General features: G+C 38.2%; 1 protein-coding gene across 3 annotated transcripts; it reads left to right on the forward strand.

Annotated features, from left to right (window-relative positions):
* Positions 1 to 227: 227 nt before the first annotated feature.
* LOC138008369 (peptidyl-prolyl cis-trans isomerase FKBP5-like) lies at positions 228 to 11,775 on the forward strand. 3 transcript variants are annotated; one of them, XM_068855684.1, is made up of 9 exons: positions 228 to 323; positions 782 to 990; positions 1,139 to 1,210; positions 2,268 to 2,428; positions 3,636 to 3,719; positions 4,788 to 4,976; positions 5,715 to 5,765; positions 8,930 to 8,980; positions 10,392 to 11,766. In XM_068855684.1, exons 2-9 carry the CDS (start codon positions 891 to 893, stop codon positions 10,527 to 10,529), a joined length of 846 nt encoding a protein of 281 aa, XP_068711785.1. In that variant the 5' UTR covers positions 228 to 323; positions 782 to 890; the 3' UTR covers positions 10,530 to 11,766. The 3 variants fall into 3 exon arrangements, with proteins under 3 accessions (XP_068711785.1, XP_068711787.1, XP_068711786.1); XM_068855686.1 differs by lacking the exon at positions 1,139 to 1,210 and having other exon boundaries at positions 10,392 to 11,775; XM_068855685.1 differs by lacking the exon at positions 8,930 to 8,980 and having other exon boundaries at positions 10,392 to 11,770.
* The last annotated feature ends 456 nt before the right edge of the window (positions 11,776 to 12,231 follow it).

Genomic DNA, 12,231 nt, shown 5'->3' on the forward strand with positions numbered 1-12,231 from the left:
TCAAGCTTTTTCAAGTTAGACTTTCTAGCATATTGTATGTTGTAGTTGCTGTATATTAGGACACATTGCTGTTGTCGGGTGACTGACTGACCATTCCTCAATAAACTATTTCACATTGAATGTTTCGTGATAGTGTAGTCAGAATATGTTTGTTGACGAGTGCCACGTGACCAGAGTGAAACCAGGGTCTTTTCTCAACGACAGTGGAGGCAGAGAAGAGAGACCCTGGGAACGAGGTTGGCAGTTTTCGTCTTAGAACATTGAAAACACGGAATTCCCGAAACGTTAAAATAAGCTCCAAAAGGCACAAGAATACACCAGAGGTGAGTCATTTTCATCCCTTTTATTGAATGAACGTTAAATTGAGCGTTTTTTTTTAGGCTTCATAATCGACGGTATTTTATTTCCCATACAAAGTCTTACAACGCGTTTTTCTCAACGGCCGCCTGTAACGCAACACCGCTTGCACTCAAGGTCATCTTCCCACTAGTAATCAATTATTACACGCTCTCTAGTGACGCGAACTTGGGCTGCCTATGGTAAGACATTTGGTGGACGCGGAAGCAGCATTGTTAAACACGACTGCGGGACCGCGGAGGCAGCTTTTTTTAAGTAAGACATTTGGTGGGCCGGGTATTCTGCAATCTAGCCCCTCAAAAGGATGCTTAAACACGTAACTGATGTCCAAATGTCGGACCATATTCCCAGCTCGCTTCAGCCATAAAATCTGCGGAAATTTTCTCTTTCTTGAGAAGTCTGCACGCTGTTTTCGATTTTACAGGAGGTGAAACGTCAATTGCTATTGGTCAGCTTTGTTTCCGCAAGCCAATCAAATGAAAGCTTTGAAGAATCCAAACTGTTTCTAAAATGGCGGATGATAGTGGTGGAATATGGTGGACGATATCGATAGTGGTGCGTTCGCGTTGCCAAGAACTATAATTCGAAAAGGAATTGGATTAGAAACACCTAACTACGGCTCCTCTTGCAAAGGTTATTTGTTATTTTGCTTTTTTTTCTTTGCGTTTTTATTTTGGTAGCCAATGAAAAACGTCTTGATGAGAGTAAAAGTTTTGGAACATATCATGGTCTATGTAGGCATGATTTGCTGAAGTGTTAATATAATTTTGCCTTTGTATAGTAAAACTGAAAATATTTTCTCAAGATGATACTGTGTCACATACAAGCGAAAAGGATTTTGTGATTGGCGAAGGTAAATATGTAGGCCATTTTAAGTACAAATTTCTTAAATTATTGTGTCGTAGTGTGCGTTCATTGTCGCGAAATATTCATTCTGTAAGCTAAATGTGAGTGCATTTCGTGATTTATGGGCTCAAGTGATATTTTGAAAGTTCTCAATTCGAGTGCAATTTGAGAACTTTCAAAACATCACAATTTTTTACTTATGTACTCAACAAAATCACTACATCGCATTGTTTTCATAGGAACTTCCATATTGCACTCTATAACCTATTTATGTATTCGCCATTGACCAATCAGAAACACGATATTTTGTTGAGTCTATAATAAAGATTTTTACTAGACTGGTAGGCAGATGTACACAGGCAATCATCATAATACTTCCTTGCATATTCCAGAACCCAAATTCCATCCCCACGAATGTACTTCATAGTTAATGATTAATCCTAGTAAAATTATGTTTAAATGGTGAGATTTTTTGAGTCTTCTCATGAAGGTACACGTCCACGTTTTGGTGGCTGTTTTTTAATATTTAAAGTAATGTTCATCAATCTGAATTTCTAAAATCTTCCTCTCAGATAATTCCTCTCAGATAATAAATACATTCCTCTCAGATAATAAATAAATAAATATGCACATATAGGCCCTTCTTACAAATCTTGTTACTGGTATTACACCTTTGGATATTAAAGAATCCACATAGTGTAATTGCAAAGAGGCTGGGGAAAGGACTTCATTGTGTTGTGGTCTATCTCTATCTGGCAGCCACCATGCACGTGCTACGTTGACTACTTCAGATGCACCAAAATCCAACTCTTTGTATGTGCCATGGTTAAAAGGGTTTCCTTACACAATATTCCTATATTTCTTCATTTGGTCAATGAATGATATCTACAAACACCACAAACGGAATGTGTGAAACAATGGGAAACTGATTTAAAACTGATTTAAAGATAGAATGATCATACAAATCTTGTCCTATATGTAAGCTGTAATGTATGAAAAACCATTGAAAGATATATTCTTCACTGTAAAATAATGACTGGCTTAATAATTATTATTTTTTCCAGGAGACAATGAGTTTTCAGAGACCCTTGACAAATGTTTAGAATGCATGCACACCAAGGAAGTCTGTGTCATACCCTACAAGAAGGAAAATGGTAACCTGGAATTTGCCAGTTTTTCGGATGGTGACTTGTGGTGTGAAATTGAGCTCCTTTCATTTTTAAAGGTAGATCAGTATTGATACAATTCTACTTCATTGCAAGGAGAACATTGTTAATGTCATTTCAGTCTTTGTGTCACCCAATTTCCTGTATTACCAGTCTACAAGGTTGGTCGACATTCGCAGTTACACATACGTCAAGGTCAGGGAATGAGCAGTTAATGCAGTGACATTACCTATGCCTTTTGCGTTTTGAGTTCACTTGTTGCATTCTACCTATGGCCTATCTGCCCTTTAGGCTACTCTCTACATACCCCAGGGTGGATAGCATTATCCACTGGAAAATATAACAGTAAAAATGAATGTAAGTCACTACCAAGTTTCTTCGGTTATTTTGGAAGAAATGAATGTATATTTGAAGAGTGGGCCATAGACAATTTAAGCAACAATTGTCTCTTATTAGACTGAAAAAGTCAGGTCACTCCAGCAAGATTCGAACCCATGACCTCTACTATGCTGGTGCAATGCTCTACCAACTGAGCTATGCATTCTTTTTCATAGAGTTCTTCACAGGAACAAATGAGTTCAGTTGGTACGTGGTTCTTCTTCTTCTTCGTCTTCTTTTCTTCTTCTTCTTCTTCTTCTTCTCTTCTTCTTCTTCTCTTCTTCTTCTTCTTCTTCTTCTTCTTCTTCTTCTTCTTCTTCTTCTTCTTCTTCTTCTTCTTCTTTACATGAAAAGTATGACATTGTAGGGAAATTTGTAACATGCTTTCCTCGCTTGTCCCTGAGTTGACAGAGATGCAGACTCAGGTGTAGTGGTCATCCCTGGCATCCACCTCAACCTGCAGTTAAGTACAATACATGTGGGCTGAGTTTAAGTCATTCTCAACCGGACTTTCTTCCAGTTACTCAAGTTTTCCTCCTCATCAAAATGGCCAATCACAATAAAGCAACTGGTTGAGGTGCCTTATATATTCCTTTGGCGTGATCTTGTTGAGCCGTGCACTGGATATTTCATCCTCAAGAATGCAAGTAAAATTGATTAGCTGGGCTGGTTTCTGCTTTCCTCCTTTCTTCTCTTCATACAGCGGTGTAGTTAGCTTTGATGCCAGTGGACCTGAGATCATCTCAGAGAAGACATTACACACTTGACTGCTTATTGGGGATTTATGCAGTGGATATTGTTGTTCTCCTTTTGAACACCTTTTAAATTGCTATATACAGTCATGCAATTTTGATTAATTTCTTCAACTCTTTTTTTTTTTTGTTGCAGGCAAAAGACCCTTGGCATACTACCGCAGAAGAAAAGCTAACAGTTGCCAAGCATCACAAAGCCAAAGGAACAGACTGCTTTAAGGTATATTATTTATTTAGTAGTTTGAACTTTCTTTAGCTATGTTACCCTATTTAATTAATGTCTGACGAAAACTGATTTCAGAATGCTTAATTTTTCCAGTTTCGTCTCCTCTTTTCCCCTTTTTTCCTGCCAAACCATTTTTTTCCTCTTCCTCTTCCCTCCCCTCCACTCCCTCCTCTCCCTCCTCTCCCCACCTCTCTTATATCTTCTCCCTACGTTAAAGCTCCTCTTCTTTAGAAACGTTTGCCTGTTATTTCATTTATTTTTGCTCCAGTTCGCCACTCCCATCTCCTTGACTCCTGTAATTGAAGGCTCATGAATAAAGTTCCCATGTCAAATTGTATTTGTTTTTTTTTTTGTTGCTAATTTTCCTCAAAATTGCCTTAAATTGCTTTTTGTGGACACTAACTTCAGAAATTAGGTAATGTTTATTAACTCAAACATTTTACTTGCTTTGACAAATAATGTTTCGGGACAAAAGGGCCCGAACACTGTTTGTTAATGATTAAAGTGTCTATCACCTCAAATATTCCTTTCCTCTCAACAATTCTCTGCACTTGTCTAACACTAATTGTTTGGTGTGCTAAACACTCTCCTTCAAAGTCACTCTTCCTAAAACTGGAAAAAAATGGTTGTAATTTGATCTACATTGTACGACCACACAAGAAAGAGGCATGGGTTTAATACTGGATTGATGTCACAGACTGCTGTGCGTTGTGATAGTACTTTGAAAGCAGCCATGCAAAGTAATATGTGAAGTCAGCCCGGTATCGGGTGCATTCCCCTCCATTGCGTGGTCATGAATCAAACTATGGCCTCTTTTCCCCATCTTTCAGAGTGACTAAAAAAGTGAATTTTCAATGCAAAATTCTAAAAACAACATTATACATTTGGAATGATTTCGGAGAAAATTTTGTTGATCAGAGGTGATAAGCAATAAAATAGCCTTCCATGTAGCTTCTTGGCGTCAGTAATAGTAATGTAAAGCTCCCATGAATACAAAAATCATTAAAATAATGACATTAAAACAAAAATCTTTGCATCTGTCTTCACATCTCTTTGATACAGGCCAGCAATTGGCTTGCTGCATCCAGACGGTATAGTCATGCTCTTAAGCAGCTGATCTTAATTGGTGACAAATTACCTGACGATAGCAAAGATGAATTTGAACAACTAAGAGTGTCGTGCCTCCTAAATTTAGCAGCATGTCAGGGAAAGCTTGAACAGTTTGAATTTGTTGCTGAAAACTGTACAAAGGTTAGAAATATTTGATTGTTTTAAGTAATTGTTGCACTTTGTGTATGACTGAAAGCTCATGCCCTCAAGTATTTGTGGAAGAGTTTAGTTTAGCACCAGAAAACAGCTTTACACTGTAGATCTATTGACCCTAGAAGAAGCCACTAGCCAGGAGCGTCGAAACATCGGGTATTGAATCGTAACTTTTTCAATTATGTTGCATTCATTTTAAGTTTAGTTTACATGATTTTTTCCCTGTTATTCTGCTTTTAATGAGTGCAAAAAGTGTTTGAAGTTGACCACTTTTTAGCATTTAAGGTTACTAACGTTTTCAAGCTTATTAATGTTTTTCGTTTCTCTACTAAAAGTGAACATAATTAGCCATTTTCTCCATGGTACTTCTGAGGCTCTCAGTTCAATGTGCCGTAAAACGTAGCAAAGCAATGATAATCATTCGACTTATTACTGTGCTAGAAGGAGAAAGGGATCCACTCATATATGCAATCGCAAAGTCCTCTGCAATGCAAAAAATCGTGCAAAACGGATAGGCAAGGAGCCTGTGACATTATGACAATTTAGACAGACCCATAAATATCACTGGATCAGCCATGTACATTGTAACGATTACTAAGGTACACTTCGTGTATTGTATTCATTTATATTGTTCCTCTCTCTTCTATTGCCACCCGTGTCTCCTTTTACCCTTCATTATTGTTACTGTAGTTCCATGGGTCTGACCACGCGTTTATTCCTTTATAGGTACTTGCAATGTCACCCACAAATCTTAAGGCTCTCTTCAGAAGAGGACAGGTAAGTTCACGCACTGTCAATTTAACAGTGGATTGATTGACAAGTGGTTGTGAAGTTTTATTTATGTATTGATGTGACACTCGCAAGTAAACTAAAGTCAAGGGCACCCAACGGGTCAAATTAAGCCGAAAGCCTTTGAGCGAGATTTCTAGGCTCTAGACTGTGTAAAGAGATGTTTTTATCACCTAGAAAAATTTGATCTGTTCGGATATCTCAGCTAAAAACTGAAGTGTCCGAGAATTTTATGGAACGATATCTTCATTTCAGAAATTGCTAGATGAACGTTACCTTCTAAGGACTTCCAACCTGACCATTTCTTCATCCGAAACTGCTAGGTGACCTTTTCAAGTGCCAAAAATTGCACAAATATCCCTTCCGAAAACGTAAGGGTCTTCTTTTTCCTGATAACGAATCTTTTAGGAAGTGTTTTAGTAAAGAAATATTGAGCTGTTTTGCAACGTAGAACCGACATTCGTAGAATAGTTTGACTCTCCTGAACACATATTTCACCAAAGATTATCGTTGGGTGCCCCTGTGAAGGGATTCTTAAGTGGATTAAAACAGGAACAGGAAAGGAGGAGGCTTGGGCTCGTCGTTTAAGCCGCTGTTACACGTTGAAGCTTTTAGCTGAAACTTGTGTGAAAAGGCGCGGCAAAACGAGTTTCAGAAGGCGTTGCACCGTGTAACATGAAAGGTCGAAACTCGTTCGTTAATGTTGAAGGTGATGTCGAAGTGTTGTTTCCATGGCCTTAGCCGGTTTTGATTGGCTGCGCAGCATAGCGTAACAAGACGGAGCGAGACCAGTTTCACAAAGTGTTGTTACACGGTGAAACTCCTGTTTTTATCACCACTGCGATTGCTGTGACCGTTTGCAGAAGTAGGTGGTTTCTACTTTTCTTCAAACTTTTCTCGCAACGGAAGTTCAAAAAAAGTTTCATGAAACCGACCATGTTACACGGTACAATGCCTGACCTGAAACTTGTTTCGCATCTCCGTTGCACACAAGTTTCAGCTAAAAGTTTCAACATGCTCTAGATTCAAATACGGCTTTTAACCACAGATTGGATTTGTCTCAGTTTTTTTTTTCTTTCTCATTTTTATATCCTTACTTTTAAAATGCTTATTACATGAGTCACTTTTTACAATATCAACTTATTATTAATTAATGTATACGAAATTTATAAATGTTTTCAAATTAACACAAAACGAATTTCGATTGGCTTAATATTTAAAGCTCACGAAGACCCTCACTTATGTCCAGAAACGCAAATAATAAGCCATTTTCGAGTTCACATCTGTCTCGTCTTCAAAGCGAGTCTAAGTGTGAAGTTTTCATTCACATATAAAGTAGAAGTAATCAAAATTTTAGTTTCTAAAGAAACTGTGGTACTGCGTCGGTGGGAGATTGAAACAGAAATTTATTTTATCAAACGAGGTGATAAAGCAGGGGCACCCAACATCAATTTTCGGAAAATATCTGTTCGGAAGACGATTTGAGATCTAGAATTTTCGGAACATTTGCTGTAAAATTTCTTGCTTGCCTGCCTCTCCTAGGACTTTCGAACATCTGAAAAATGGTATATTTGCCCATTTTTAACGGATTTTTACCCTAAAAAGGTCACCTAGAATTTTCGGGAGCCTTTTTTCTGGCTGAAAATTTCGAAAAAATAAGTTTTAATCCCTATAATGTTCGGATCACTAGACTTTCAGCTAGGAAATCCGAACAGATGAAAGATTTTTAGGGGATGAAAATATGCCTTTATCTACCGTTAAAATACTAAAATACGTTTAACAATGCTATGTTTAAGTGGTTTTGAAGTATATTCTCGTTGGGTGCCCCTAATAAAGGTCGAATAACCACCGTGAAAGATTTGGAAAGCTGACGTTCCGAGCGTTAGCCCTTCGTCGGAGCGAATAGAGGAATTGGGGTTGTTGTGGGTTTATATGTGTGCGGAGGAGCTTAATATTGGTAGAAATAGGGTGACGTGAATTTGTGAATAGATTAATAGATTAACGCCTCTCATTGCATTAATCTATTCACAAATTCACGTCACCCTATTTCTACCAATAGCAAGCTCCTCGGGCACACATATAAACCTACAACAACCACAATTCCTCTATTCGCTCCGACGAAGGGCTAACGCTCGAAACGTCAGCTTTCCAAATCTTTCACGGTGGTTATTCGACCTTTATCAAATCGTTTGATAAAATAAAATTAAAGTAGAAGTAATAGACCAATTTCGATATATTAAAATTCAGTCCTAAACAAAAGACATCATCTCGAGGCTCTGGGGAATAAATATAAGGATTAGTATGAGTTTATTCCCCAGAGCCTCGAGATGATGCCTTTTGTTTTGGACTGAATTTTAATATATCGAAATTGGTCTATTACCACCACAAAAACTTCACACTTAGACTCACTTTGACGAGGAGGCAGATATGAACGCGGAAATGGCCCATTAGATGCACGCCCAGTTTTGACATCCAATACGAAGTAATTATTTTCTACCAATTTTCAACAATAGAGCGAGTTTCAATGGCCAATCAAAAAGGACGGAGACAATCCAGTAAACCAATCAAAACTTGAAGTAATTACAAGTAGCCTACACAAAGCCGGGAAAATGTGCACGCGTGAGCCACGATTGGTTTTGGTTTCAATTTGGATTGGTTGAATTATGTATAAAATGAAGCTAATTAATTATCAATATCATTGTTATACCTGTCAATCTTAGAGTTCTTAGTGTTTTGACGGAATCTAGAAAAAAAGGAATAATCTGCTTTACATCAAGAGCTAATGAATTCCAGAGTTTAACACCAGAAAAACAAAGAGAACGAATACCGTATTGTGTGGTCTGAACTTGGTTTACAAACGTGTATGAATGGACACAACATATTGCCTTAAAATAATCCGCAAAAAAAGATGGGTTAATATATGAAACCACTGATGAACAAAAAAATAATTTCAGTATGATTATATCACAAAATTTTACTGAAAAGATTTAGGGATTTGAGCAATCCTCAAACTCTGCATTCTTCCATTTACTTGACTTGAATTTAAAGAACTAACAAATGCCTAACAGTAGTGGCATGGAGAAATGCAACAACAACAGTGTTCAGTTAAATAAGGAGAATGATGGCGAGTTTCTTTATTTGTGTCTCTACAGGCATTCGTTTGTTTGAATGAATATGAGAAGGCAAAGGATGATTTAGAAAAGGTTTGGAGAGCTTCTAGAAAGTACCAGTCTCCCTCCTCTCCAGTACGTTTGCGGAGGTTAACATTTGAGCAACATTCGTTCAACAAAGTTGAACGGATGTCGTGCAAATGTTGGGCGCAAAAACAAAGTTACGCGGAGGCCGTTCAAACGGTTCCAACATTGCGCCAACAAAAGAAAAGAACCAACACTTTTGCGAAATTTGATTGTGAGGAACTAAGAACTAGAAACCAGACTCTCTCGTCCAGATAAACTACGTGCTGTCGTATTGATTCGTCGATCATGGATCGATGTGTCAGTGAGCATGCGTGTGTTCTACGATTGCTGAATATGGTGTTCAAACGGCTTCATTTTTGAGAACAAAGGAAAAGTTGAATCGATGTTGAATGAAGTTTAAATCAATTTAAACTAGATTCAACACGCTTTCAACAAGCTTTCAACATTTTTTACGCCGGCTTTCAACAACGTTGGACGACTTGTTCAAACTTACCGAGCATTTGGTTCAACAAAGTGTTGAATGCACGTTAAAGCAAATGTTGAAACCTTTTAAATGATCCTTAACTTGCAGCGTCCTTTTCATCGCACGATCCGCCTTCAAACATCTAAAGTGTAGACCGAATGCAAAAATGGCGGCCACTAAATTATTCTTTTGTCTTTGTGATAATTACTTTGACTAGCCTCGTTTTACAACCAAAATTCTTTCAGTTTTACACGTGTTAACAAGGCTAGTCAGGCTAAAAAAAACAATTTGTTGGCGGCCATATTTTCATTCGGTCAAATTGTAACAGCGATGTGGACCACTCAATCAAATTGAGAGCGGAAAGAACAAAGGGCTGCTTGTCTCATTAGGGACATTTACACCTTTAGATTTGGCTACACGATAGATTGTCATCATTTCGCTTGTTACCCAGTTTACGTTAGTAAAGCCTTCTTATGACGTGATAGAGGAGAAGCCAGAGATCAGAGATGCTCGTGAAAGCGTCTGGTTTAAAATGGAATCTCGTACTCCAAATTTCCGTTACCTTGTTAAGAACGCCTAATGTATGAGAAACAATATAGTTCTTTGTGGAAAATTCAGTTTTGCTGTTATCAGATACAGTAACTGCTACATTTAACTTTCCGACGTTCCTGCTAGTTATTACCCCTTGAGAAGTGTCTGTGGAGAGCACTCAAATACCAAGAGTTTCCTGTGTCCTTCTTGTAATTCCATTGGGCGCTTTTCTCTCCTGCTCCGCAATGTTTGTCTTTCCTTGACGTTCTTCCTCGGCACTCGGGCGCTAAAACATGTGCCAGTTTTCAAAATAACTGTTGGAATTTATTACTCAAGATTAGTCTAACGTTTCCTTTGTCCTTGTTTTGTTTTGTTTACGTTTATTTATTTATTTGTTTATTTATTTGTTGTTTTTTCTTTCAGGCTTTGACACTTGCTCCATGCAATTCTGCAGTGCAAGAACAACTTCGAATTCTAAAACATAAGCAAAGATTACACGATGAAAAATTGTCCAAAGCGCTTAGTGCCATGTTTGGACGCCGGAAAACGTCAATTGAGTAGTGCCGTTGACGCTGGTGAAGTTATACATCTCCCCTGCCTGCTGTTACTGATCTTGGACAAAACTCTTGGGAAAAATTCTAGCTTAATCATCATTTGGCACGCACTCACAAAATATATCGGTCCTCCCCCATACCAATGTTGAGAATGTGATGCAAAATGCTGTTCGAGCCTTTAGTCGCTTTTTAAAACAACATTGGAATGGGGGGAGGGGGAAAAGTAGGAAGAATTTAATCTTTATCACATAGACAAATGAGAGCGTCACATTTCCCCAACGAGTTTTGTCCAAGATTGTAGTGACCTACTAGTTGTTTCGGTGCAGCCGGTCTGCAAGGAAGTGCTGCACACGAGATGCAAATGGCCATTTGGGTACAAAATGTCACCCACTCTAAGCACAATGGAGGATGTATATATTTTAAAAATGTAATCCAGTAAAGACAATTTAGCAGTAAAAAAAAAAGGTAGTTGATCGTACCGAAGCCAAGCAAGAAAATTTTAGTGGACCCTATCCAATGATATTCCTGCCACCGAGACTTTAAGTCTCTTAGACTGGGAAAATCTCGAAACTCATCGGGCTGAGGCAAATGCAAAGCAAATGTATAAAGTAGTCAATGAGGTGGCTCCTCACTGATTGATCTTTTCATAAGTAAGAACGATACAACACATTATAACCATAGGGGATCCTCGACCTCACTGCAGTTACCGCTACCCAAAACTGAATACCTCAAAAAAAAAGTATTTGCTATGGTGGAGCAAAATTGTGGAACTCGCTTCCTGCTACACTTCGTGGATCTGAAACCCTTCCAATCCTTAATGATAAAACTATACGCACACTGTTAGCTGACTTTTTCTCGTCTCCTACTTTGGAAGAATGTAGAAATATTTTTGGTGAATATAGAATCATTAGCTGGTATCAGAAACCCATAAGGGTTAAAACGTGTAACGCGCGTTCACAGCTTCCGAATATTCAGTGCGAACTGATTGGTTGAATGTTTCAGTGCTAAGTGCCATATTTGGAAACCCCTTGCTCTTGTTGTTCCAAATATGGTACTTAGCTAATTGAATATTCAGAAGCTTGTTTCCCAGCACACAAGGGGCCGTTACACGTTTCAACCCTTATGGGTTTCTGCTGGTATTTTATAAGTTTTCCAAAAGGACGTAAAAGCAACAATTTTGTAACAATCTTAATGAAGAGAACAAGACTTTTAAATTTGAAAAAAGACATGTTTCGGCAACTCCTGTGCCATCGTCAGTTTGCGGATGGAATAACAATGATGTACAATATATAGCGGAAAATTAGAATAACAATGGTGTGATACAACAACTGATTACAAAGAAAGATTAAGATTTACGTGAAACAATTTTTGATTTAGGGAGGGTTTCTCCCAATGAATGTGCAATGCCTCCTTGATTTTTAATTGTGTCCGTGTTGTTGCTTGATCTATGACAACAAAGCATTCGCTCGAACAAAGTGCCCGACACCCAGGTGACTCCTGTAAATGCTTGAAAATGTGAGAGGCCTTATCCATATTTAAGTGCTCGCTTATGCGCTTGCAAATGTGACGGGAGGTCTCACCAACATAGCAGGCACCGCAGCCTGCACAACTAAATCTATAAACAACGCATTTTTTCTCAAAAATTCTTATCCAGCACACATTATTAATTTCAGTTTAACAGGCAAAATGGCAACAACAGCCCAGAGTGC

The sequence above is a fragment of the Montipora foliosa genome, chromosome 6, assembly GCF_036669935.1.
Source record: "Montipora foliosa isolate CH-2021 chromosome 6, ASM3666993v2, whole genome shotgun sequence".
In the NCBI taxonomy this organism is placed as follows: Eukaryota; Metazoa; Cnidaria; class Anthozoa; order Scleractinia; family Acroporidae; genus Montipora; species Montipora foliosa.

Bases quoted from the DNA above. Each gene is read 5' to 3' on its own strand.
- LOC138008369 (XM_068855684.1), top strand. From the start codon at position 891: ATGGTGGACGATATCGATAGTGGTGCGTTCGCGTTGCCAAGAACTATA. The intron at 991-1,138 runs GTTATTTGTTAT...GCCTTTGTATAG, and splicing joins CTACGGCTCCTCTTGCAAAG to TAAAACTGAAAATATTTTCT. The intron at 8,981-10,391 runs GTTTGGAGAGCT...TTTTTCTTTCAG, and splicing joins CAAAGGATGATTTAGAAAAG to GCTTTGACACTTGCTCCATG.